The 27875-nt window shown below is 37.7% G+C and overlaps 3 protein-coding genes and 1 long non-coding RNA gene across 7 annotated transcripts in view; 2 read left to right on the forward strand and 2 right to left on the reverse strand.

The window, feature by feature from the left end:
- Positions 1–16915, forward strand: part of LOC116286589 (phosphoribosyl pyrophosphate synthase-associated protein 2) — a 36597-nt gene extending 19682 nt beyond the window's left edge. The window contains exons 4-11 of the mRNA XM_031693146.2: positions 2628–2713; positions 2801–2896; positions 3983–4098; positions 5769–5824; positions 9874–10049; positions 14856–14926; positions 15022–15168; positions 16244–16915. Of these exons, the coding sequence (XP_031549006.1) occupies positions 2628–2713; positions 2801–2896; positions 3983–4098; positions 5769–5824; positions 9874–10049; positions 14856–14926; positions 15022–15168; positions 16244–16402 (907 nt within the window). The 3' untranslated portion in view covers positions 16403–16915. The remainder of the gene's footprint in view (positions 1–2627; positions 2714–2800; positions 2897–3982; positions 4099–5768; positions 5825–9873; positions 10050–14855; positions 14927–15021; positions 15169–16243) is intronic.
- On the reverse strand, positions 199–7941 carry LOC148910232 (uncharacterized). Its single transcript, XR_016120062.1, has 2 exons — positions 7343–7941; positions 199–1882 (listed from the first exon to the last, which is right to left on the reverse strand). It is a non-coding gene; the product is annotated as an uncharacterized LOC148910232 (long non-coding RNA).
- Positions 16916–18564: 1649 nt separating the features above from the next.
- The window catches only part of LOC116286786 (putative RNA-binding protein Luc7-like 1), a 73471-nt gene continuing 64160 nt past the window's right edge, over positions 18565–27875 (reverse strand). For all 3 annotated transcript variants that reach the window (XM_089031564.1, XM_089031566.1, XM_089031565.1), the window contains 2 exons: positions 19257–19298; positions 18565–18853 (listed from right to left, as the gene is read on the reverse strand). In XM_089031564.1, coding sequence (XP_088887690.1) covers positions 18634–18853; positions 19257–19298 — 262 coding nt within the window. In that variant the 3' untranslated portion in view covers positions 18565–18633. The remainder of the gene's footprint in view (positions 18854–19256; positions 19299–27875) is intronic.
- On the forward strand, positions 22317–27783 carry LOC148910233 (uncharacterized). 2 transcript variants are annotated; one of them, XM_089031562.1, is made up of 7 exons: positions 22317–23330; positions 23473–23688; positions 23834–23979; positions 24248–25288; positions 25384–26377; positions 26452–26632; positions 26711–27783. In XM_089031562.1, exons 1-7 carry the CDS (start codon positions 23138–23140, stop codon positions 27258–27260), a joined length of 3321 nt encoding a protein of 1106 aa, XP_088887688.1. In that variant the 5' UTR covers positions 22317–23137; the 3' UTR covers positions 27261–27783. The 2 variants fall into 2 exon arrangements, with proteins under 2 accessions (XP_088887688.1, XP_088887689.1); XM_089031563.1 differs by having other exon boundaries at positions 23195–23678.

The raw sequence follows: 27875 nt of genomic DNA on the forward strand, positions 1-27875 counted from the left end.
TGCAATACATGTACAAGGAGTTTCAGAAAAGATAATTTATAGCTCAACTACTAGAAAGTTTTATGAAACTTATTGTATATTCTCTTTGAGTTTTCCACAAGTGAATGTTTTGATGCATGCTGCATCTTGCATGTTGCTTGAAATGTATTATTATGCACATGCAAATTATTGCATTACAGAATAAAGCATTCCGCAAAAAAAAAATCCAGACAAAAGTTAGAAAGATTCTATATTCATTGTAAAATTTTGCTTATTGGATTTGCATTGACTGTAGAGTAGTTGGGGCTTGGTATGCAATCTTTATTGAGATAGCTGTATGCATGCATATAACCAAGGGATTGGCAATTTAGTCCACTTTGGGAAGTTATTTTATTATTGGGGTAGGGGGAAAAACATTTTTGAAAAGTTTTATTTCTATGAATAGAATTTATTGGGAATCAAAATTTATTTGGAATCAAATTTTTTACCTACCGGATAAAAACAATACTGGCACATAGTTCAGGGCTTGAAGAATTCAGGGCCAGACCCAGGAATTTTAGAAGGGGGTAACTATTACAAAGGTTTACCAGGAACTCGAGAAAAAGGGGGGGGTGACTGTTACTAACAATAATTATACTGTCGTGAGAAATTTGAGGAGAAGGGGGGTGACTATAGTCACCTACTTCAACACCCACTGGATCCGCCCTTGGAGTTATGACTGCAAATTTCTCAAAAATCAGATATGGTTTAGCCTGCGTACCATTCAGCCTTTTCTTTCAAAGTCCGTATTTACGAAGAAAATTTCGAATGTGATGCAGGCTCATATAATTTTGATGCAAAAAGAAGCAATAGACCAGTTTCGAATTCAAGATTACCGCTGTGTTCCTTGATTACAGCGTCATTTTTTGCACAGGGTTAGCCTCGAGTTTGTGCAGAATATTCACGTGTTCCAGTCAAGGTCCGTTGGGTTTCAAAATGTTTGTATTGTTGAAGTTGTGCATTCTTTGCTTTACTGTTGGTATTTGTGAATATTTAAACACAGATACTAGGCTAACCCTGTGTAAATGAGTCTGTGATCAAGGAACACAGCGGTAATTTGGATATACTTTAAGTACCCAGGGAACAGTTTACCAAAGGGCGGTTTGATTGACATAATAGGAGGGTCATGAATTTCTTTCTGTCCTGAGTGAGTGAAAGAGGAAGGAGTATACAACAATTTAAAAAATTAATTCCTGTCTTTCGTTGAGGAGGCTAGTTTTGTCGGCTTTAGTAATGTAAAGCTTTTCTGTTAGGTAGAGATTACACCTTCTGGAGATGTTCTTGTATCAACTTGCTGAGGCTATCATTGACCAGTTTGTCTTGTTATTTCTCTTGTCGTCTTTTAGTTTCCAGATGTATTTTGAGAGAAACAATAGTTTCTGTTGCGTGTGTCATTGTTTGAATATACTTTCTGTCAGTCCGATGTAGTTTTTCACTGTGTTGTCTTCATCAGTCGTTACACGTGTTTTTTATACAAGGCTGGTTGAAACACAGTTGTTGTCGAGTGGGCATTGTTCTTTATTTCTGCAGTTTCATCTGTCCTAAAGGGGGGTCTGGTTGTTGATTATTTTCTTGTTATGTTGGTTGATTATGGTTGCTATGTTACCCATGCAGCTGTAACTGACTTTTACATTGTTCTTGTCGAAGATGCTGTGGAATTTGTGTCCCTGGGGGAAATGTTTCTGGATAAGGTTTAAAAAGGTTTTGTCGATGTTGGTTTGGTTTTTGCTGTATGCAGGGTTTAACCAGATTGTTTCTTTTTCTGTTATTTCTTGTTGGTGTAGAAGTATTTTGGCTTGAGGTGTATGAGAGGTTTTTGGTAAATCCGGAAACACTTCCCCCAAGGACACATAGTCTACAGCACCTTCAACAAGAACGATGTAAAAGTCAGTTAGTATATGTAATAGGACTCCATGCTGTCCAATTAAGAAATAATTGGAGGAGGAAAATTCCAATTTGGCAGTCAGAGGAATTTTTCAAGTCTAATTATTTCTTGATTGGACAGCATGAAATCCCATTACCTATTAATTATATAGCTGCCTAATTAATCCCATATCAACAAGACCTGTTTACCTATATGGGATTAATGAGAAGCTGTATAATTAAATATGTTATATGTAATATATACAGCCTTATGCAAAAACTTTGACCCTCTTGTATATGTATATTATAAGTAGTATCAAAAGTATACCAGAAATTATGGGATATCATTCCTGTTATTTTTTTTCGAGTTGTCTATCACTAGGACTTTCTGGAAAAATATCAGGGAGGATATTGCATAACGTTTGATGTACTTTTAATATACTGGTAAGTATAAACGAAGTGAAATATACAAATACAACGTGACTATCGGCATTTTTAAGTCTTCGTCAGCCATGGTTGCCATGGTTTGAATGAATGTAACGTTTTATAGTGTCAAAGTAACAAAAAAGAATTTTTACAACGTTTATAAAATGTTAAGGACTTAAAAACCTGTTGGTCACAGGTTTATCTCTTCTTGGGATTGACTGCATATACATTTATATATTATTAAACTTTCTTTTATTGAATACTAATTGGGATGAATATTACTAATCATATGTAAATTTGTGTCTATCAAAATATTTAAGTGAAAAGTCGTCATGTAATGATGCACTTATGGAGTTGCTCATTATGGCTCATACATGCAAGATTGCCTGCGCAAGAAGAATAATAGGTTTGTAAACACCAAAAGAACATGTAAAACATTACTATATTTAATTTGTTTTTCTAATATATATTTTTTAATATTTCTGTTGCCTAGGTGTTATTCCTTATCTACCTTACTCAAAACAGAGTAAAATGAATAAAAGAGGATCAATTCCTGCCAAACTTATTGCATCACTGATGTGTAAATCAGGTACAAGCAGAGAAAACATTTTTTTGGATTTAATGAACCAGATTTTCTAAATGGGATTGGACATGTTATATGCCAGCAAGATACTATTTTGCGCAAGCCATGGTTGCAAGCCATTAGTACACGTCATGAGAGCTTTGCGAAAACTTACATGCATTCTTACATAATTAACAAATAGATCAGGCTTAGCTATGTTCACTTTTCACACAACTATAGTAATCTAAAGACTTAAAAAACATAAGTGAAATCTTTGACAAGATATCAAAACGCATAACTTTACTAACTAGGCTTGAAATCATATTTCTCGAAATCAAATAGAGAGATTTCTTTCCATTTCTCAGAAGGACTATTGGAATAGTAGCACAGCACTATGACCCAAAAAAAGCTTTTCCCAAGTCCAGTAAGAAAATGTTTCGGTCACATGAACTAATTGCTTTGGATTGTTTACATTTTTGTTGCGCAAAAGTTCAGATGGCAATTATTTCAAAATGCTTCCATACAACTCTTCGAAACTTCGTTTACTTGAAGACAAACATATGAACTTTAAGAACTTTTAAACCATTTTTTAAACAAACGTCTGATTTTGCTAAAAACGGAATGTATAAAAAAATGACATGACGTCACTGTATTGCTATGGTAACTCCGATCGTGATAAATTGTAAAACATGTAAAACTTGAATGTAACTCTAAACATGTCATAATGATTTTTTTTTTTTTGAAATTAACTTAATGGCAGTGCCGCATTTCCCCTCCAAACTTCGAAGATACGCTACAAACAAAACCCAGTCGAGCCACCTTATGTAAGTCAGTTCAGGATTATTGATGACGTCACTACATCGTCACTTTTTCATTTCGGACACCCTTAGCTTGTGTAAGTTTCTGGATCTGCCAGGAATATTTCACCATTCAACTTCTCACTTTTGTAGAATTAATACTTAGCATTAAAATGCTTCAGGCATTAAGTGTAATTTAATAAATTATGAATAGTCCCCTTTTTGATAGCTTCCTTTGCTATGGAATTTTGTTTTTTATCCAATTATTGATAATTGCTACCATAATCCTGTTGCTATATGGCTTTTTTCCCCACAGGCTTAACCAGTATCATCACCATGGATCTACATTCTAAAGAGATTCAAGGCTTCTATAATGTACCTGTTGATAATTTGAGAGCATCACCTTTCATTGTGCGATACATATCAGAATCAGTAAGAAGTTTTCTTTTTTCATTTCCCCATATGAAAACTATGAAAACTGCCCAACATCCTTATTGTAATTAAAATGCTAACCAGAAAAGATGTATGAATTCAAAAATATTTGACTTAGGAAGAGTGAAGTCATTAAACCCGTGAAATAGACATTAGACTAACACACTTTAGTAGACCCTAATTCCATTGTTTTCTTTTGTGTCTATTTGGTTATTACAGGTTGACTAATAATTTCACGGGTTAAATGCCTTCACTCTAACCCCGGGGGGGGTACTCCGACAAAATTTGGGTAGGGGTGTTCCACTGGAATTCTGAAAGGGGTACCCTGTTTATGACAAAAAAACCCAAATTTGTAGACCCTGTTCATGACAAAAGATATAATTAATTGCACTGAGTTCCCTTTCAATTATCATGTCATCTAGCGTATCGTTTTGTACGACCATAATAACCAGTTTCGGTCAATACGAAAGTAGAATATGACAGGAAACTCAGGAAGAACTTGGAACTTGAGTGAAATTGCATACCCTGTTTATGACAAGGAGCTCGAAAAACCATACCCTGTTCAGCGGATCATCCCCGTATAGTCCATATATGGGAGTACCCCCCCGGGACTCTAACATTGACTTAAAATAGTTCTTTTATTGGTTAAGTGAGGGTTATCGCCTGAATCAGTAAATGACCAGTAAATCTTCTGTTCTTTCGCTAACTACCGTAGTTAGCGTGTTTTCGAGGCTACGAAACCTAAGAAACCATAAGAGGCAAATGTATAGCCAACAGATAGTATGAGCTTATAAAATCAGCAAAAATACGGTTCTAAATTTTAACAAATTCCTATGAATTATGTATACCAAAATGTTCAGGGAAGCCCAGGGTTTCCAAATCCACTTTTGCTTTTTTGAAAGGTTCTGTTTTATTTCAAGGAGAGACGATTTTCTAGCTTGACCCCGGTTATGTCATGCATTTTCTCTTGTAAAATACATCTAATAGCGTACATTCAACTCAAAAAGGACAGTGGTTTTTTTTCAATAGAATTCAATCTAAACCGTATAATGCAGTCCGTGAATAGTTGAATTTTTGGTAAACAAATACAAGATCGTATGTGAGTTGTATTTTTAGCATCATCGTCATTTTTCATGCATTTAGCTCGCGAAATCAAATTCTTATTTCCTAAACTGACTTCTCAATATTTCTTAATTGCTATATAAACAAAACACTTAATGTCTGGTCCCTCGGGAAATTAGTTTTGTTATCCCGAGAGTCTCTATGTTTCACGAGGTTTTCAATTATTACTTAATAGACCTTATTCGTGTTGTGACAATGTTTTCCCAATTCAGCGTGACAAACCTCCAGGGGATTCATTTTCTTTTGTTTTTACTCTTCGAAAAATTCATGAGTATCCCAAAGGATACGAAAGGAATAACAATGATATCCCGACAAGTCGCAAAACAATAGCTCTTCCTTCCCCCAGAGGTTTGTCACGTTGAATTGGGAAAACATTGTCACACCACGAATAAGGTCTATTGGACAGCCTGGATACCTATTTTATATACTGATTAATGTGTTGCTAGGCAGAAAGGTCGATATTAATTTTAGTCAGAAAAGAACATTTTTTTGTTTTTGACTGTTTTTTTTTTTAAATAAGTCTCTCCTTTGTGTTTATTCATTTACAGGTGCCTGATAACAGAAATGCTGTTATTGTTGCAAAAAATCCAGCTTCTGCCTACAGGTATTAATTACAGCTTTTATAATACATCTTATTCAGAGGCTTCAGCCAATCCCTGATATAGTGTGAACTTGAATGAAATTTGTATTATCTTTAGGTTTTCCTGTAATACATTTATCATGTCGGGTTCGCTCTTGGTCCCGGCTGAGATTGGAATGCAATTGCTATTTTTTCGAAAGCAGTATTAAATTTTTAAGTCAGTTTAAGAAATGTATAATAAATATATTTAAGAGTTTTAGACTACGAGGTCGAGTTTGCTATTAGTCATGAGGTGTCGAATCGCTGACTATTTGACTCGGAGAAAACGAGAGCGAGTCGTCTTAGGCCTACCCCGGGTCATTAAGTCGCCTTAAATCGCCTTAAATCGCCTTAAGTTTGATCTTTTCAGACTTATGTTTTGCATTTTTGTTTTCATTACTTCTATCATTCATGCATTCATGCATTATTTGACCACCATAACCAGAATGCTTTGCAAATTCCCTCATGAGAAAATTTTGAAAATTGATGAAATGAACAAAACAAAGGAATTCTGGTAGCAGAGGTTCATGACACCACAATGCAAATGTCCTAGCTATTATAGCAGAGCACTCATAGTCATATGAATAATAAAAAACTGGCATTAACTCGACATATAATATTATGTAAATATTTAAGACATGTCACTTAGAGTACAAACACTATAAGTGTGTAACATAAATACCACTAAATACTATTAAATTATGCTAATCCTATTGTTTTCTATTGTTTAATTAGCACTATTTACTACTGAGTAGCTATTACCAATACCTGTTTCAATATTATATTGTAAATAACTTTGAAAAATTATGGTAATAAAGCTAAATCATCATCATCATAATCATCATCAAGTGTTGCACACTTTTAGTGCTTGTACTCTATAATCATATATATAATAACAAACTGATATATACTCATAATATGAAAATAATCAGATATAATATGTAAATAATATTAAGACATATGCTATATATGAGCAGCCAGAATACCTCACTGATATAAGCTGCCATACTAAGTTTTATTTATCTCTGTTGGGTCATTTGATGTTAGATAATTTTAAAATGGATAATGTTTTAAAATTCTATAAGTCTTAATGTATAATGAAGTCAATCTTGCTAAAATATGTGGTTTTTGGTAAATAAGAATATTTGATTTTCCAACCAATATTTTTTTGACTGAGATTACTGAGGTTCTTAGAAAGTTTTTATCGCCGACCACGTCATCACTACTCCAAAATTATACAAACTATATAAAGCACTGATTCCTCTTTACGTGCATTTGATTTAAGCTTATATTTTTTGCAACTCATCTTTAAATTTGGCTCAGAAAATTTAGCTAAGTAAGCATATGTATATGAATAATGCTAGAACTTTAAGGCCTAGAAATACACATACACTTGTATACCTAGACACATTTGACTTTATTAATGAAAGCTTTTACTATGTTTGATAAATAAGACGTTCTTTACAGGCAGATCGAGAACATTCTAGAACATTATCTACTCACTTGCGAGCTAACGCCATGCAGCCATAGGAATTAAAGTCCCTTCATTCCGATCACTTTCACATTTGCATGCATCTCACCCTAGTTTATAGCTAGTCATCTCCTCCATTTTAGTGGTGTTATTACACTGACTATTGTAATGCGCTGTGAAATTCAAAGAAAACAAAGCATCCGAAAAGCCATTCTCAAAACAGTATAACATTCGCCATTTGGAAATATTTTGGCACGCAAGGAACTGTGGTTGTAATTACAACTTCTCGCCCCAGATTCTCTCTGTTGTAGGTCTTCCAAATATTGGCAGAGAGGGAGGGGTGGGTTTGGATAATATAAAAGATAGGATGTTCTTCGTCGGTAAGGACAGTAAGTTACAACGAGAAAAATTTCTCAAGTTTGGAGGAGTAGTGGCAGCCGACAAATGGGGTGACGTGACCTTTAAAGAGGGCTTGCAGAGCATGAAATTGCCCGGACTTCCAGATCAAACTGTATCAGTTTCGATGGAGTGGATCACTAGCTGCATTGCCGATAGGAAGATTCTCCCTACGGTTTCGTACGAGGCAAGAAATCAAAAGGTCCTTTGAAACCTTAGTTGCTTTAAATCGCCCTTAAAATACCCAAAATGTCATCATATTTTCTTCTTAAATCGCCTTAAAGTGTATATGACACGAAATCATTTCATCGTTTAAAATGTATAGTTTGTTAATAACAATAAATATATCTTAATAAAATTTGTTTCAAAAGCTTATTTCTTGAGATATGTGAGAAAATTAAGACCAATTTGTGACGTCATTTTGTTGACACGTACTCTAGATTCGGTAGTAATGTACTAAATATAAATTGTAATTCATACAAAATAACAACAAAAGGCATATTGTATTCTGCTTCATTTGATAGCTTACATAGTACTCTTCAAATGTTGTGAAACTGAAAAGTGTACTACCTGAAATTAAGATTCTACATTCAAACATATTTCGTGTATTTGCAACCAAATCTGGAGACTTGTAAACAAAATGACGTCACAACTTGTGCTAAATATTCTTGAATTTCTAGAGAAATACGTTTTTGAAACGAATTTAACTGTGATATTCTTATTCATGCCAATAAAATACACATTTTTAACATTAAAATTTTTTCATGTCATATACACTTTAAGTCGCCTTAAGTTGCTTTAAATTACGGCGACTTAGGGACCCGGGGTACGCCTAGTCTTATTGTTTTAGTAGAAACTTAATAACATTCTTTCTTCGATTCTATACCAGTAGTTATTCATTCGGTCGGTCGGTCAGCCAGTCAATTATGGTAATTGAACTGAGTGGAGTGCAATTTGGACCAAAATCATACGAGTGATTACAAAATTGCACGACCGCGTATGGTTTCCCCCCTATTGATTGCAAATTCCGTCTCTGACTTCATTTTTGCGTATTTACATCTACCAAGAGAATATGAAGTAAGAGAGCACATCTCCCATACATGGGCCTGTAACCATGAATGTTTTTTGAAAATCTATTTTTACCTCCGCCCGCAAGCCTGAGCTATTTTTAGTATGCGATTCCTGATTGTTCAGAATTGTAGTGACTTCGATGTGAGAGAAAAATGTTTAGTTTCCGACGAGAAAAATGTCTTCAAACTCAGTAAAAAGTTGAAATTAAACAATCATGTATTCTTCATAGACGAATTAAACAATAAACTTAACAACTGATAGAAAAGAACATCGAGAACGATCAAGTCAGGATGGTTTTCAGTATACGAACAAGCTAAAAACTGCGAAGACGCCAGGGAAGGAAACCGCGATAAAAAAATGCGATAAAAATAGCGAAGATCCTAAAGTGAAGACAGCGTAGCATTTTCGATAGTAAATAGAGTTTAAGTTCAAGTGATTATGAAGATGATGAAGTTTTTGAACTTTTGATAATTGAATTCAACAAGTTTGCTCATCGAAAATCCTCTTTCGTAAACGAGTCCAATCTACCTTCATTTTAGATGTCCATTAGATAACTTGTCATTTTGAAAACGTTGAAGTTCAAGTCAGAAGCACGTGTTCTTGGGATAAGCCAAAATTTACTGTATTTCAGTTTAGGTGGAGAATTGTGGACAACTTCGGACAACTGACATCTACAACTGCAATCAACTCCAAAAATGGGTCTCAATCGGGCGACCACTGTTTTGATTTAAAAACAAGCTTGAATGATGTTGCCTCGGCTGAGTATTTTTTACATGTGCTGTTTATGGATTTCTTCAAATACCTTTCAGAATTTCTCAAGAATTTCCTCTAACACGATTTCTCGTAAAATCGAATAAAGTTTGGTTTGTCAACTGCATGAAGCTTGCTTTGTCACTGCCGATCTATTGTGCACCCATGACGTCACTACAATCTGACCTATCAGGAATCGCATGCTAAAATAGCTCGGGCTTGCGCGCGGAGCTAAAAATAGATCTTCAAGAAACTTTCATGGGGCACAGGGATGTGCTCTCTTACTTCATTTAGTCTTGCATCTACACATCTACATTAATCACTTCACTTAATATTCCTTTGTTAGGGCAACATCGTTTGCTGAACGCCTTCGGCTAGGCATAGCTGTGATCCATGGAGAGCAAAAAGAGACAGATTACGATCAGCACGATGGTCGACAGTCCCCTCCCCCTAGGGCTCATTCGTCAACAAGTTTTTCCTTTGATATGTTCAATGAAAATGAAGCATCCCTCGATGTACCAGGTATACTATATCATTGATTGAAAATGGATGGCTGTATTGCTTCTATGCAAACCAAACAAACAGCAGACATAAAGACATAGACCGCCACCCGGGCCAACACTCAGGGTCTTAAAAAGTAAGAGTTAATTACCGAGAACGGAGGCAATAAGCCATGTAAATCGCGAGGGCCGCAGGCCCGAGGGTTGTATAGGCTTATTGCCAACGTTCGAGGTAATTAAGTATTTTATTATTAATTAATTTGCGGATACAAAAATTTCCGGATACGTGTAGACGGGACCTCAGGCCGTTAGTTTTTCTTATTGAGCATGCGCAAAATCGTGTTTACGTCATCGTATTCGAAAATTTCCACTCTGGAGACCGTTTTCGAAAATTTCCGGATACGGATACAAAAATGTCCGGATACGTGTGGACGCAACCCGTATCCGCCAAAAAGCATTTGCGGATATAAAAATTTCCGGATACAAAAATTTTCGGGTGCGTATGGACGGGGCCTCAACCACCATTATTCGGTTTTGGCCAAGAGTAAGTAGTGATTGTTTACAATAATCTGTAATAAATATTCTCTTTAATCATGTTCTATACATTTCATCTTGCTTTAACTGGTCATAGTTAATGGAGCGAAATGGTTTGGAAACTCCATATAACAAAGCTATTGTTTTGCGTTTGATGTTGAACCCTGCACAATGGACCAAAGCAAGTATGGCTGAAAATACTCATTTTCCTTATTATTTTCATGCATGAACATTTTGAAAGTGAAAACTTTCATTCGATGACCACAAACTATGCGAATGAATATTCCGCGCAGATACAGTAAAGAGGCTCTGGATAGTTTTGATCTGACACACCTAGCCGAATAGAAACGGCTACAACTTCGTCTTGAATAACTCGATCTGCAAGCACTTTTCACACAATGTCAGGAAAGGATTAGAAGGTTTCAAAAATGAAAAATTAGTTTAAAGCGGCCTTTTCATTATGACGTAATGATGACATCATAGAAATCGTTTACCGCTTATTTTCTCGAAAACTAGACCTAAACTTTCAAAGCGACTTGCACCAGTCGATAGTATTCATCAAGGCACCCAACATATTGCAATATGAAAAAAATGTATGAGAGCGTTTTCCAAATATTACGCGATGAATATTTTCACATGTTTTCATGGACTTTTACTATTATTTCCAGCGTGTCAACTTTATACCCTCAAAATTAGGACTTTAATTTAGTGGATTCAATATTTTTAGTAGCTAGAATATAGGTACGGATATAGACACTGTCCTTATTGAGTATGAATCAAATTGTGACTTTCTTTCTAACGTTATGGACTTTGTGATATAAAGCTAAATGACTCCATTTCTTGGCAAAAGCGATAGAAAATATCGATGAAAGCGGCATTCAACAAAAAATCGTCGAACGATTTTTTTCGAAATGAAGTCACTAAAAGATGTATCTTTTACAAATATTCTCCTTCAATTTCATATGCAATGCAATACCCAGAGCCTCCTTAAGTTACTAGATGATAAATAAAACATGAAAAAAGGCAATTTCCTTTTCAATAAACAATTTGTATTAATCATATAGGATTAACTAACAAATAATAAGTATTTTAGAACAAGTACTTCTGACTTGAACTTCAATGTTTTCAAAATGACAAGTTATCTAATGGACATCTAAAATGAAGATAGATTGGACTCGTTTACGAAAGTGGATTTTCGATGAGCAAACTTGTTGAATTCAATGAGTCAAAAGTTCAAAAACTTTAAGCTTGAGAGAAAATTTAGCATATACTGTTGGAATCAGTTGTTTACCAATAAAAAGAAGAGGTTTTAAGAGTATTTCTATTGTCTGTCGGGGACTTTAGAAAAGTCCTGAACGTTTAGGCGGAGCGAAAATTCAAGGTGCAAAATATAAAAGAAAGTTGTAGTTTTAATGTTCAAACGTTTTAATTAATTCACCTTTTCAATGGACAATGTCTTTTGCATAAAGTGACATACCGTATTTTGGTAAGCTATACATTAAGGTGGCTGCCTACTTTTGAACGTTCGATTTGAACCCACGATGTGCGCGGGCTCAAAATACGCTGAAAAATCTACAAGATTTTATTGAAGAACCATACGCGTTTTGAGCTTCAACAGGGCAAAACCCTCAAATTTTGCACTGGACTCTGTATTTTTTGATAGCTCATTCGAAAAAACTCATAAAAATCTAGGTTATATCAACATTTTAGGAAAAGTTTAAATCAGGAACACGTGAAAAAATAGATTTTTGTAGGGTTTTTTGTTCGACTTTATGAAATTTTTTAAGAGCACCGAAACTATAAAATATGACAAATCAATGTATCTCTCTGTCTTTTTGTCGAAAATATCCATGTATTATTGTAGAAGGATTGACTAGCCTTCGTTCGTGCAATCATATAGTCTGCAAATAACTATTATCTTATTAATCTTAATTTTTTTTCTAATCACTTCCGATGGCGCAAGTTTTACTTCAAAAGCTAGTGCGTAGGCTTCCATTAAAAGCCGATTATCTCGAAAACGAGCTCGGGACACCCTATTTTTCTTTCCAGGTTTGGAATCAGCATTAAATTTCAATTCGGAAAATCGAAGTTTTAAAAAAAGCTTAAATCAATTTCCAGAAGTAGGCAGTCACCTTAAATAATTGTGAAAAATCATTTCAGTGCCTTTTGTAGTTTTTTCCTCCAGAAATTTTTCTTCAGTACATTTCGGTGCAAATGGTTTATTCTGATTCGTGTGTAAAACAAAATACTCGTCTTTTTCATCATCTTCTTAATCACTTGAACTTAAACTCTACGATAAATGCTTTTTTCGCTGTCTTCAATGTAGGTTCTTTACTATTTTCATCCAATTTTTTGTTTCGGCCCTCAGGCCGAAACAGTCACTACATTCGGTTTGCCGGCCCATAATAGTCTCCGTGCGTGTCATTTAGCTGTCAGAGGTTTGGACCTAATCCAATCATATGCCGTTTCCATCATAAGCAATGGGAAAATGTAAAACATTTCACAATGCGGAGTATTTCGGAGAGTTGCGGTGAATCTTCTCTGAGGTAGTTGTGTAGACTATATTATGCCCTTTTGGATGACGCCATTTTTTGGAAAAAAATATATTATTGATTAACCCTACGACAATGCGTATTTTATTCCTAAGTAAGTATCTAGGTTCAAGTCGCCAAGTAGGTAAGCTATTGAAAAGTTATCCAAAAGCGTTTGTGATTGTGCGGCAAATTAAGGCAATTTGCCAGTCTCAGCTGCCTGTGAGCATAAGTTGAGAAAACTGGTGAGTTTATCTGTGTAACTAACAGTTGATACATATATATTTTGTGAAGCAAGCTTCCGATATGTTGTAGCTTCGTGCACATCTGAGGACATGTTTTTGGTATCATGCAGCTATTATTTAAACTAGGTCCTATAAACAAACAGTGCGTACTTTACAACTTTAAGATAGAAGTCTGAAATCATCAGTTTTCATTTATTAATACTCTGATGTAAAGTATAATTTCTTGGATTCGGTAATATTTTTGAAGCACCAAAAGATATAAATTTTGAGTAGATTGGTGACGGCGCACTGGTCAAAGACAAGCTTTGTATCTTTTTGTTCAAATTGAGACTTTCGCATTTTCTTCAAGCTACGATATAAGAGCTAAATACATTTACCATAAATGTCAAAGAGCAGAATGAAGGTTTAAAAAGTATCCTACATTCAACATAGCGCGTACTGTAATGCTCATGTGCCAAAATATTTTGCCTTTTGTACTCTGCTCTCTGCGATACTCAATCATTGTTTATATCTATTGTCGGATCTCTCATTCGTTCGGCGAAACGTTATGTGTATATACGTTGCCCTGTTTTCCCGATGTTTCAAAGCAAGAACCACTGTGTTTCGTCCAAGAGAATTTTATAACAAATGTTTACATCGAAATTTGCGTAAGACTTTGCAGCGTGGAAGTGTACCGCGAGATCGCTCTTGTGTATTATTTTCAAAATACAGGAGACCCCATTACCACAGAAAGACCAAAATTCTTTATTCAGCAATGCCACACAATAAATAGATAACGGGCCGAAACATCATCGCTTTCGAAGCGATATAGTCTTGTTATCGCTGTTTTCTTCCCTGGCGTCTTCGCAGTTTTTAGCTTGTTCGTATACTGAAAACCATCCTGACTCGATCTTTCTCGATGTTCTTTTCTATCAGTTGTTAAGTTTATTGTTTAATTCGTCTATGAAGAATACATGATTGTTTAATTTCAACTTTTTACTGAGTTTGAAGACATTTTTCTCGTCGGAAACTAAACATTTTTCTCTCACATCGAAGTCACTACAACTCTGAACAATCAGGAATCGCATACTAAAAATAGCTCAGGCTTGCGGGCGGAGGTAAAAATAGATTTTCAAAAAACTTTCATGGTTAGAGACCCATGTATGGGAGATGTGCTCTTTAATATTCTCTTGCTCGTGTACAGTAACATGTTTTGGAAATCGACGAGTCACATCGCGAAATTCCTTGTTACATCAACTTTATGTAAATGGAAAACAAAACCAAAAAGAAATCAAGAAGCCTTTTTTCAAAATAAACTATTACTTGTTGTGGTGGTGGTAAGGGGGGAGGGGGCAGGAATAGGTTCAGCGGATGAATTATTTTAGTGGCGCCAGATTTGGGGAAGGGGGAGGAGGCCCTCTTCCATTCGCCCTCTCCTCCCCTTGCACCCCCTCCCTCCCCAAAGCGCCCCTACGCAGGTTGAAAATCGTATGGACTCTCAAAAATTGGTTTCTTGATATAGATTTATTTTTTGTTTAGGATTTATCCCAAAGGAAAAACCTCCTATGAATGTTGTAGGCGATGTAGGAGGCAAGATTGCTATCATTGTTGTAAGTGCTATTGACCTAAAACAGATCGCCTACGTGTTTTTTGTGATAGTGTTTATCTCACTGTTTAACAGTCATACTATACGTTTTCACTATAGGACGATATCATCGATGATGCTGCAACCTTTGTAGACGCAGCTACCGTACTGCGTGAACGTGGAGCTTACAAGATTTACGTCATGGTTACACATGGACTACTATCGGGTGATGCTCCAGAACTCATCGAGGGATCAGAGATAGACGAGGTATATATAGACAATTGTTACCTATCATAGGTAATACCTGGCACCATATTCTTTTTTATTCAACTGGTTGCATCTCAGAAAACAATTCATAATCTTAATCATAGCATCTCAGAAAAAATACTCTGATCTATTATTCTGATTTCAGTATACTCACGAGGTTCATACCCTCAACTTACCACCTAATTATAGCACCTTTAGCGATTTTTGATATTTTGAGTATTTCTGCCCAATTTGTGTTTAAGGCTCCGGCATTGTTTCAAATTATAAATCGCTTTCAAATAGTATTGTTTTCGAAATATTTAAAAACCTTTAAAACGATATATAGTTTTACATGATTTTGTTTAACTTGTTGCGTAGGGAGAATCTTTAACGAAACATAACCCTTAATAGTGTGTTTGCTTTATTACCCATATTCTCCATTTTTTTTTTTTTTTTTTTTTTTTTTTTTTTTTGCCTAACTTTCTTAATCGCACCTGGGATCTTCGAGGATGAGTACTTTGCTCACACTTCAGAAAATTGGAAGAAAATCTTTATTTTATACAAAGCTGCTAGTAAATCACTTTGAAGTAATGGGAAAAAATGGACAGAAACCATTTTGATATTGTTCCAAAATATTGGGGTCGACCAAAATTCGCCGTGAGCCTTATTTTTGGACCATTTTGTTATGATAACTAACATAGCTATGTTGTTGGTTATCTTTATATCTAAGAAAATTATTTTGTCATCAACAAAACTATAAATTAGAAAGAAAAAATCTTTACTCATCAAAGTTTAGGTTGTCGCGACAAGGCTTCAAATCGCCGTTTCGCACGGAATTTTATAGGATTTTTATAGCTCGCTTTAAAATCGGAAAGGACAGGCTAATATTTGCTTACGACCTCTCTCGTAAATGCTTTCATCTCATATTATATTTTATCGATATTTTTTAATGAATCTCACGCGAAAGTGAGACAATATCAAAACCGGCATTACATTTTACGCTTTTTTACAGTTCTGCGCACTTTTAAAATGAATTGAATGATAAATAATTAATGTATGTCATAATTCATTTCTGAATCGTTCTTGTACTTTTCAGGTCGTCGTCACGAATACTGTTGCCCATGAGTCCAAGATAGCGCGGTGTAGCAAAATCAAATCAATTGACATTAGTCAGTTGTTAGCTGAAGCCATTCGCCGAATACACAACGGCGAGTCCATGGGATATCTCTTCAGAAATGTCCCATTGGAAGATTAGTGTACTGTTACCTTGATATGTATTGAAGTATGTGATTTGTGGGTCAGCCTACGGTGGCCGATACGTGTCTCTTAAAGTCAAAATGCCAGCTTACAGAAATTTAAAATGGAAACACGCTAAAGACAAATCGACGAGTTCTTAGCATATTTCATTTCGAATACTTTTGCTTTACCCCGTTTTCGTATCGGCGACTTTGACTTTGCTCACTTTCGCTCCAGCCTCTTTGACTTCGCCATTCGAGAACCGTCAGTAATAAAAAGCGCCTGTATTTGCTATGTTTCTGTGAAGTAAAAGAGAAGTGATATTTTCACCAAACGTTGAATTTCACATGAGCCTAACCTAAGGACATAAAAGTTGATCCACCGCCATTATCCATCGTCGCTTAGGCAGTATTCATTGTTTAAAGGTCATGTTTGTATATGACAGTTTAACCAGAACCATGATTTGTTTCATTGAAAGAGGCTTACAGGTCGTACATACGAACTCAATAATTAAACACGTTCAATAGCCATATTTCAGATAAAACTCCCGTGCGTCATGAACTTGCGCGAGTGCACTCTTTCCGTTTCGTATTTAAGGCGGCGAAATGCGGGACACAAAATCATGCAACTTGTCGCGCAACATTGTTGTGTTGCAAGTTGAAAATCGTCGTTGCGCGTTTTTCACCCCTAACCATCAACGAGTTCGAGTTTGCTGGAAGGTATTACCAAGTAAACAAACGTATTGTAGTTGGTTTTTCAAAAAACCGCTAAAATCCTGGGAAATCCGAGCCGGAAAACCTGTTGGCACAGCGGCGATCTCAAAAGTATGCAAATGTTAGGTCGCGGTAATTATAGTGATTGGGAACGAGGTTATTCCGGGCGAAAGACCCTTGGAAATAAATTGGGAAAAATTAATTTCCGACCTCGCTGGGAATGGAACCCACGACCTTCGGAATTGTACTATCGATGCTCTACCAGCCGAGCTAGAGGTCAGACTGAGAGCAGGCCGGGATGAAATAGATGTTAGGTCGCGGTAATTATAGTGCTTGTATTTCATAAGTGCTACGCGGTCCAAATATTCTCATCTTTGCATCATAATTATAGCGCTTGTATTTCATAAGTGCTACGCGGTCCAGATATTATCATCTTTGCATCATAATTACCGCGACCTAAGATCTATTTCATCCCGGCCTGCTCTCTGTCTGACCTCTAGCTCGGCTGGTAGAGCATCGGTAGTACAAGTCCGAAGGTCGTGGGTTCCATTCCCAGCGAGGTCGGAAATTAATTTTTTCCAATTTAATTCCAAGGGTCTTTCGCCCGGAATAACCTCGTTCACAAGCACTATAACTTATCTATATTTCTAAATCTTGCCTTTCTGACTTCATTATTGTCGGTCTTTCTTTGATTAACGGCAACAATGATTGTGGCAAGACCAAAGAAATGCGGCTTATTCACCTATTGCGCACTCTTAGTCCCAACGGGATTAATGAACGCTTTGCTTTCAACTCTTTCTTTTGTCTTTTGTTTCCTTGCCTACCTTGTTCTCACTGGTTTCTATTGTCTTATTCTATCATATAAACACTCCTTTCTACTACCTCATTCTCTTTTACTTTTACTTTTATCGTTTTTTGGTTAAAATTTGGTTGGACTGCCGGGCATTTAGCCACAGCGTATAAAAAAAGCTTATAGATTGCAAGCGCCATAACCTTTTTAAAGGGTAATACCGCTGATTGCTCGTCCCAGTTTCCATTCCCCATTCCCGGTCATTCCTCATTCTCCGTTTTAGTTACGTACATATTATTGTCATGTAAAATATTTTCGGGGGTAAAAACCTTTTCTTGACCGGAATAAAACTACATATAACCTTCTTGGTGATCGGTCACTGCAGGACAGTTGCTAAAATATTATTGGCTAAAAGATTTTTTTTTCGACACAAAAATGGGAAAGGAATTCAGTGCTCCATTGAGCAGACGTTATTGGGGAGGGAATTTCGGACCAACACTTTTGCAAAGGAGACTACAGGTACAAGTTTGTTTTAAAAAGGTTAATCCTACTATAGAGTTTCCCTATTACTATAATTCAATTTCAAGCAGTGCCAATAATCATCGATAAAGTTGAACTATTATGCAAACTGTAAATACAATGAATACACGTTATTCCAAAATAACAAAACAAAGAAGATTTTAACCTTAACTGACATTTACTTAAGCGCCTTGACATACATTTTTCAAAAAAGGATTCTAAGCGTAACTATTTAGATAATCTCTCGTTTCTCTCCTCTGTTGCGTCAATTTCTCTTTTTTTTATTTCTGAACGTGATTTTGAATGAGAGCGTGATCGAGATCGGGACATGGATCTTGAGCGCGGACCACCTCTCCGGGAACGCGATCCCGAACGAGATCGAGATTTGGAGCGCGTTCGTGATCGACTTGTTGAATGAGGACGAGGTTTCCTATCACGACTACGACTTCTGCAAGAAAAAAACAGAATTCTAAATGTTTAAGCAGTTTTAGCGGAGCACCATACCTGAGAAAAATTGGCAACCCATCGAGTCGATATTATCATCTACTACGTCACTTCCGTCCGTACATACTTACGTCCGGGTATACAACAGTTATAACGTCTTGTATAATGTTTTACCTTTTCCATTTCGTAAAAACGATATCGGCAAAATATTGGATTGCGCTTTAACATTATACAAGACGTTATAACTGGAACACCGTAAAGTCGACTGTTTGAATGACGAAATGTTGGATGTCAAATTTGAAAAATACAACAGCGTACAAATACTTGAAAGTCAAATAACATATGTCAAATAAAAACTAAGAGTTTGAATGTTGACCCCAATTGTACGCCATAAAGCACATGGTTACCTTCTTCTTGACTCTCTACTTCTCGATCGGTTATTACGACTCCTGAAATAAAAGTACATCCACATATGAGTTTCTAAAGTCGATTACCGTCATCCGGTTGGCTCAGTTGATTACAGTCAATTCAAAAAATTTTGTCGTCGACCAACTCAAGCCTACGCGACTGGACCGAAAGGAACTCTGGGTAGTAATCATTGACGCCGAGTTGACTCCATAATTTTATCTGACTAGTTATGCCTGGTTGACAGCACGAACCTTCGTAGGCGAGTGGGAAGTGTTGAAGGAGACGTTTTTTAAATGCCTTCATATATTCGAAATTGTGAACTGAATAATAAGTACTTTGTTTTTCTTTCCCTAAACCCAAAGACATGCATTTGATGGATTGTTTCTCGCCATTATTATCTTATTACTAGCGGGAACAATTTATTCAGAACGAATATTTAAACCGCTTCAGTGATTTTTACCCATATTCCTTTCGGTCCAGTCGCGTAGGCTTGAGCCGGTCGACGACAACGTTTTTTGAATTGACTGTATATAGGGAGGAGTTCAAGCACTGGCCGTAACAAAGCTCGGGCTATGAAGATAACTGAAAAAGTGATGCCTTTGTAACAATATGTACAAAGGATCAGATCTTCGATTCCTCTAATCAAAGATGTATAACCCGCAAGTCCCGTCTTTTATCACTGCTAACCCTATACATATAAAGTGATGTCGAAAAAGTTTGGTTAAGGTTTTGCAGCAAGTTGCAATGTTGCATGCCAAGCCCAAACTGCAGTATGCTGGATTCTAGTCAGGAATGGTCACAACCACATGAAATTTTAAAGCCATAACTATAAATTCCATATCTGGTGTCCGTTTCAGGCTCGCTTTGCCTGATTTCAAGCCGAGAAAAAAATTAGCATGCATAGAGTAGCATGCATTGCATGATTTCAGGCCGAGAAAAAAAGTAAGACTAATGGCAATGATAGTTTGGCAATGGAACTGCGCACGTTTTGATTGAGAACAAATGTTGAATAAAAGGAATAACTAACATTACAATATTCCTGTGACCCGAACTCAGAAAAAATTCTGAGCTCCATTTTCAAACATTTTGTCCAGATAGAACTTCCTTCTTTATCTCGTGAATGCTTAAGGTGGCTCCAATTTTGAGTTTAAACTGGATATTAATCACTAAAATCTTCGAAGCATTTATTATAAACAAAGTGAGAACTAGGTAATAGACGACTGACCAGCCTCGGTTCCATATTTAGATTCGGTGTATGGTTCTCAACACCACTCAATATCTTTGACATGTTTCGTTGTTGTCTCTCAGAGGCAACCGAATAAGGGTCAAGGCTTTTAAGACCTTTATGGCCACTCAGTTGAGCGACAATGTTGTGTGGAACACCAGCTTCCAGGAGTGTTGTGATACCAGTTTTTCGCACGGAATGGTTGGTAATTTTACCGGTTTTTGACCTCGTAAACTTCAAATCTTTTGTTACTTGAGACAGGAATTCGCCAATCTTGTTCTTTCCCATCGGTCTGTTTAGGAAGCACAGTTGATCATTTGGCTTCCTTCTATGGTTCATAGCAAGAAAAAACGGACTTTCTGGACTTTTGGCTTCTTCGGGACGCCTGTAAACAAACTGCTTATAGCAGGCCACAGGACATTTCTTGTCGCCGCTCTCATAAGCTCTTGGTGGGAAAGCTCTCTGGTGTTCATTTTCATCGCCGTGTCTGGTTTTAGTTTCTCTTTCTTGGAACCACTCTACATACTCTTCGTCATTTATTTCACCTTTCTTAAAAAGTATTTCTGCAAACTTAAGCTGTCTCGCTTCATGTCGTGCTCTATGACCAAAGTGCAAGTATTTTTGAATCATGGACTCCAAACTCGTTTTCATTAAAAATAGCATCAATATCTTTGCTTGTCAGAGGAGCAGTAGCACTTGTCTCGTTTCCTTTGCCTTCTTTTCTTAATTCTCGTCGTCTGGACATCAAGGCTTGTCTGGAAAGCTTAAACTCTTCATCTTTTAAGATGTTTAATTTTGCATTTTTATCGTCGAGGTATCGCTGGATACTTCTCGAGAAGGACGACATTGTATCATGTTCGCACAAAGTATTGTCTTTCTTTTTTGCCTTTATGGTAAAGTTGGAAAGCAGACTGTCAAGTTGGAGCGGAGGGATATTCTCAATTTCTCTTTCTTCACCACATTCTTGTAAAAAGCGCTTCAGTACGTTCATGTCATACTTAGTTTTGTTGATTGTACTTGTTTTCTGTTGTGCTCGGATGTATTTCTGTATTTCATCGTCATTGAGCAGATTTGACTCAAAATATGTCGCTTGCTGAGCCAGTTCAGTGTCAGATATCTCTTCTGGATAGTAGAATTCGCTTTCGTCGTGTTCGCTTAAATTGTCGGTCATTTTAGCTTCTTTTTAAATGAAGTTTAATGGTTACATCCGAAGAGGGCCGGACGGGTTTTGAGCAGGGCCGGACGGGTTTTTCCGGCCCGCTTACGTCAACCCGTCCGGCCCCCATCACGTGACTTTTTCCAATGGTTTTATTAGAACGCGCGAGCAGGGCCGTACGGGTCATATGATAAAAGCATACAGTCCTTTGACTAAACGTTGTCGTTGATCGGATCATCCCTACGCGCCTAGACCGAAAATGATCATGGGGATAATTACCCAGAACTTGCGTCATCCAAACTGCTCGCCAGTTTAAGAGCGACTGTCTGTAAAAATCGAGAATGGTCGGACAACTGTGAAAAATTCAATTTCTCCATACTTTGCCCAAAAGACCCTTATGGTAAACTATTTTCGAAAATAGCATTAAAAAGTTTGGCCGATTTTTATTTTTGGCGAAATTGAGAAAAGTTGAAATTCCCGTACGACGGCGTCTGGCGGCCTTCCAAATGGGTGGAAAATGAAGCATTTTTGATGATCGCTCACGACCTGACGAAAGGCCGTTGGAAACTGAAAATCCCACAACTGATTTACCTATGTTTAAGCTATCAACACATATAATTTGAGCTATAAAGACGTTTTATTTATTTTTATTTTCTTACTATGCTGAGGGCAGTTCGGAGCCGCTAGAGAAAACATTGCATTAAGGGCAAATTCAATGCAATAATTCTCCAATGCGCTATACAGTTTTACAGAAAAAATAATTTTCCCTTGAAGCCCAACTATCATAGTTAGTCACCACAAAATTTCTAACTTGGCCCGCTAAAAGCCTTACTTCTAGAGAAAGAGTTCTAAGCACTACTTTGACCTATTGTAACACAATCTCGCACTTGAGCGTTACCGAGATGATAGGCCTTAGCGGCTTCTAAAAAAATGTTCTGTGCTTATAGATGACTGTCGTATTAATTTTTGCTTGTTATTCGACAGCAGAGGTATACGTTTTATAATATTAAGATGATAATATCCGAGAATCTAGGTACTGACCTGCAACAATGGACTACAAGTTACATTCCTACAGTAACGCAATCCAATAACAACAAAGGCCTAATATGATAATTTTGCACAAAACCAATTCAAAAGAGGAAATATTGAAACAAAACTGAAACTCAAAATTATATAAAATTGATACTGCATTTATAGATAACAAAGGCCATATCCAATGTGAGTAAAAATGACAGCTGTTTGTTACGATGAAACTATTTACGTTGTTCACATTTATATTTACTAAACAAGCTTTATATCTTATGTTATGTGTGATCTTATAGTCATTACTGCATTGTCCAAGGCGTGAAGCTTGCTAGTTGTCTAGACGAGCGGCTTCGTTTGTGTCGTAAGAAATAAACGCGTGTTATGTTTGACGGCTCCATTCCACAAATATTGTGAAATAGGGAACTTTCTTACCATTGCGCGATGTCGAGCTAGCTGGTTGCTGCGTTGGTGAAATGGCTTCGTGCGGTTATTCTCTCTTGCTTCAAGATCCTACACCTTGTGGAGCAAGCTGGAGGAATACCGACAATATACAGTGTATTGCTTTGAGTGAGTGTGACAAAGACATAACGCAGCACCTCAAGACCTGTAAATTAGTGGCTGATGATTTTGTTAAAGACGAACAAACACTTCTACTTGCAAGAGCAGGTAACTGATGTTGTTTCTTTCATAACTTTCATACTTTCCGGTTCCCTGCTAGCAGAGTTCATCCACGGGAGACGCTATTAGCATGGAAACTCTACGGCAACCCCAAAAGCTAACCTTTAATCGTGTTTAATTTTAATTGAAGGAGTTTTTCAATCAGATGATTCGAATCTGTCTTTGACTATTTGTCCACACCACCGGGATGCCTGTGGTGCTCATTGGAAATGCGGGAAAGTGAGGTGTCCCATTCCAAGTGAGGTAGCTTCTCACAAGTCCTCTGCAAAAGGAGATCGTAGTGTTAACAGCAATGAGTCACAGTACATCTTCTTCATAACGAAAACATTGATCCCAGTAGGAACACGTGAGTTATAAATATGCATACTTTTTTAGTATTATCAGAATGACTATAACACCCATAATGCATTGCTAGTCAGCAATTCCGTCTATTGTCTACATTTGACAAAGTCGGGTCGTTTATATATATTATTTTTGATTATTATCAACAGTAATTTGTAAAAGATGCAAAGAGCAACTTGCCGATAAAGTGAAGGATTTCGTTGACACAACTGCTCGCAAAGGAACATCCCATGTGGATGACGCAACTGAGGGCTTCGATAACCAAGAAAGTAGTGGAGAAGAAAGCGTGCAACAGGTATGCGTATTTTGTCGTATGAAATATATGATTTAATCAGGGACATAGCGAGGTTGGGATTATGAGGAGGGGGGTGGGGGGGGGGGGGGGGGGGCGTGTATGTACCATTTTCCCGCCAAATCCACAGGAATCCCGCATGAATTAATTAAATTTTGGTGCCGAAAGCAAACTTTTTTTTTGGCGGGGGGCACGGGCCTCCCATGCCCCCTCCCTACGCCAGTGGATTTAATGCTATTTCAAATTACTTACAGTTGTACCTTTTTTGCAGGGGAGCGATAAACAGGCTTCTTCATGCGACGAGCTAGCGAAGAAAATGGAGAAGCTTGAGCTTAAAGATGAAAGCTATTTTCTGTCGCCAGGTGAAACCACCAGCACAACATCTTCCGAAAGTACCCCATCTAGAGGATATCATGAGCTTGGCCAAAGATTTAGACTGAATGCTTTTCTTGAGGAGTGTAAGTTACAACCAATTGAGAGACCTTGGCTTCAGTGGGATCAAGCAAGTGAGAGAACAAGACAACGTTATGTTCAACGGTCAGCAGAAATAGTTTCTTCTGTCCTCCATGTCATTTACCCTGGAGCTGCCATCAATTTGTGGGAGGAACTTCAAAAGTCCTCGAACATTTACAATGTTTTAGGAGCGACTTCAACTGGTTCGTCTGCCGCTAATAATAGCTATTTGGAAGCTTTAGCTGAATCCTATAAAAACGCCACCAGTTGGGATACGCGCAGACAGGTGTTGTCCATAATGACAGGTGTCGCAAGCTTTCAAGAATTGTTGCAGTATATTCCAGGATTAACACAATACCGCTACACCAGCGCGAATTTACATCGACAACAGTATGGTAGAGCAGCACCGGTGCCAAAAAAGGACGCTCCACGGCTGCGCATAGACAAACAACAGTTGGACCATTTTCTTTGTTATGTTACAAGTCCACACCTAGTGCAGGATCTCCCATTTGGAGAAACACATTTGAAGTTGTCCTCAGGCCAAATCATTCCCGTACCCAATGTCATCAGAACCATGGTGCCCCAAAGGATCGTTAACCAGTATAAGCTGTATTGTGAAGAAAAGAGCTTTGTACCCCTAAGTGACCGAACATTGCTTCGGATTCTTAATGAATGCAGCGCCTCTGTACGAAAGTCATTACAAGGACTTGATAATTTTGCCGCACAAGGTGGTAAAGCATTTGAAGACCTTCTTGATCTTTTAGACATGATTTCTTCCCTTGGTTGCGATGAGGAGAAAATAGCAAAATCGAGAGAAGCTTTGAAAGCAGGAAAATTATACCTTAAAGGGGATTACAAGGTATGTGATTACTTTCTGCTATTTGAAAGTTTAAAATCTACCTTTATAAAACATTATTTATTCAAGTGTTTTTTTCCTTTGTTTAAAAATCGTAGGTACATGTCAGCGAGGAATCCCAGATCGCTGACCATTGCAGCGTATATGCTACAAGCGATCCTTTCGACAAAACCCTGCGAAAACGATGCAAACACAAGCATGACGAGAGTTGTGAGCATTGTGAAGCTCTGGATAGTGTAATCAAGGACATAGAAGGACTAATAAGAGAAGTTTCGTTTCCAAGCAACGACGAGTTAGACGAGGCATTGTACATCCACGGTACAGCCAAACATGCAATACAGTCCTGGAAGTGCCACCAGCTAAGGTCAGTGCGTCAAGACCAAGCACGACATGACATCTTAGACACCATCAACAATAGCACCGTACTCATAATTAATGACTGGGCCATGAAGTTCATCCCCCATATGTATCGAGAATCACAAAGCGATTGGTTCGGGAAAAGGGGGATATCATGGCATATATCCGTTGTCTATCGCCGAGAACAAGGTGAGCTACAGTGGCAAGCGTTCATCCACCTAATTCAGTCTTGCAGCCAGGACAGCCCTGCTATTGTCGTCATAATGAAGCACGTTCTCCAGACCTTAAAGAACGAGCACCCCGAGATCAACAAAGCCTATTTTCGTCAAGATAATGCGGGGTGCTACCACTCCGCCACTACGATCCTCTCCTGCCCTACCATCGAAAAAGCTACTGGCATCAAAATACAAGGTATCGATTTCAGCGACCCACAAGGTGGGAAGGGAGCTGCCGACAGGTTGGCTGCGACCGCCAAGTCCCATATTCGATTATACATCAACGAGGGACATGATGTTACAACAACCCAGGAGATGAAAGACGCGCTGTTGTCACATGGTGGAATTGCTGGAGTAAGAGTTGTTGCAGTTGACAGAGTCGACGAGTCCAACCTCGTGGAACACAAAATTCCAGGAATTAGTACGTTGAACAATTACGAGTTCCGTAACGGAAAGCTTTTCGCGTGGAGAGCGTATGGCATTGGCAGTGGCAAAGTAGTAATGAAACAATTGAGGAAAGGTAATAAAATAGTTTAGATTTACACTTATAGCATAAGGTGTGCGATTTATTTCTCGTTCTTTTACAATTTATAGATTACAGTTACCAGTGGCTCGACGCGCAATTCTCCCCAGGAGACTTTAGAACAATGGCTGTGAGAACTACTAAGACGATCAAGCCTACAACGACTGAAGAAAGCACTTCTGACCCACAACAAGAAACAGCAAGCAACCTGTATTCGTGTCCAGAGGATGGCTGCGTAAAAGTCTTCCAAAGGTTTGTTATAAGGAATTGCTTCACGGTTTATTCATTTTACCCGTCAACTTATGGTGCATAATTATCTCTTCATGACAGGTACTCTAATCTTGAGCGTCACCTATCCCTGGAAAAGTGCGAGAAAATGGTTGAAAGGCAGTCTTTGTTAGATTTAGCAAAGACAAAGTACGCATTACGTTTAGAAGAGGGAGTTGGAGTCATCCCAACGCTTACGCCTACCTTGTCTGATAAGGAGGATGCTAATCACCCCGTACTTGAAGAGGGATGGTCGCTGAAGAAAGCAACCAAATCTTATCGATTTAACGAGAGTAGTATAGGGAATGGGGGTTCCAGCGCAATCTCAACACGGGCAAGACCCGTGTCAAAAATCCACCTACGGAAACGACCCCACTCCAAGTGTGGTTGGGGGCAACAGCGCAAATATGTTAGTCTATATATGGAGTGCGAAGAATGTAAGAGAACTTTTAAGAAAGAAGCGGATTTGAAAAAGCATTTGAAAATGAAGACGAAGTGTATGAGCAGTTATGATTGTGGATGTGGTAAGAAGTTTGAGACTAAGGTTAAATTGTTTTGGCATTGTCAGGACTGTGAGTACGACTACGACGACCTAAAAAGTGCTTGGTATTAGGTATAAAATATTTCCTATTATATAGATGGAATCCCAAAGCAACTTCAGCACGGTGCCAATACCCGGTAACGGTGAGATTGACGTTAGACAGTTTTGGCGTCAGTCAGAAAGGAAGGTTAAAAGGACTCTCCGAAAAGGTATAGAAGAATTAGGAGCCCTGAAAGCGAGCATAATGGTAGAAGTAAGTTTGTCAAAAGACGAGGTAATGACGACAGCAATGTTGCGATCAAAGTCGTTAGTGATATTAGAATCCACGAATCTGGATAGGTCACTCAGTGAAGCCTTAGAAGCAATAATGGAGTCGCTGTCTAACTACACGAAAGAAGGATCGGGTTGGACAGTAGAGGAGGTTGAAGGAATAGAGATAAGTATAGCCAGGTACGTACCCATACGAGGGGGGAGTTACGTACCGCTACCAACGTGGGTAGAAAGGAAGAAGGCTATTGTAAACGTGAAGAATGAAGACAATCGATGCTTTATGTGGGCAATCAGGTCTGCACTGTATCCAGCAGAGAAGGATCCCTGTAGGACAAGTAAGTATCCCACAGACGATTTAGAGTGGGATGGTGTGGAATTTCCCATGCAGTTGATAGACATCCCCATATTTGAGGAAAT

This window comes from Actinia tenebrosa, unplaced genomic scaffold (genome assembly GCF_029948245.1).
Source record: "Actinia tenebrosa isolate PJP-AT-01 unplaced genomic scaffold, QUT_ActTen_1.0 PGA_scaffold17__23_contigs__length_9995812, whole genome shotgun sequence".
NCBI lineage: Eukaryota > Metazoa > Cnidaria > Anthozoa > Actiniaria > Actiniidae > Actinia > Actinia tenebrosa.

Coding starts and splice junctions, on each gene's coding strand:
- LOC148910233 (XM_089031562.1), top strand. CDS start 23,138: ATGGCTTCGTGCGGTTATTCTCTCTTGCTTCAAGATCCTACACCTTGT. Junction 23,980..24,247: donor GAGAAGAAAGCGTGCAACAG/GTATGCGTATTT, acceptor CCTTTTTTGCAG/GGGAGCGATAAACAGGCTTC. Junction 26,378..26,451: donor AATGAAACAATTGAGGAAAG/GTAATAAAATAG, acceptor TACAATTTATAG/ATTACAGTTACCAGTGGCTC.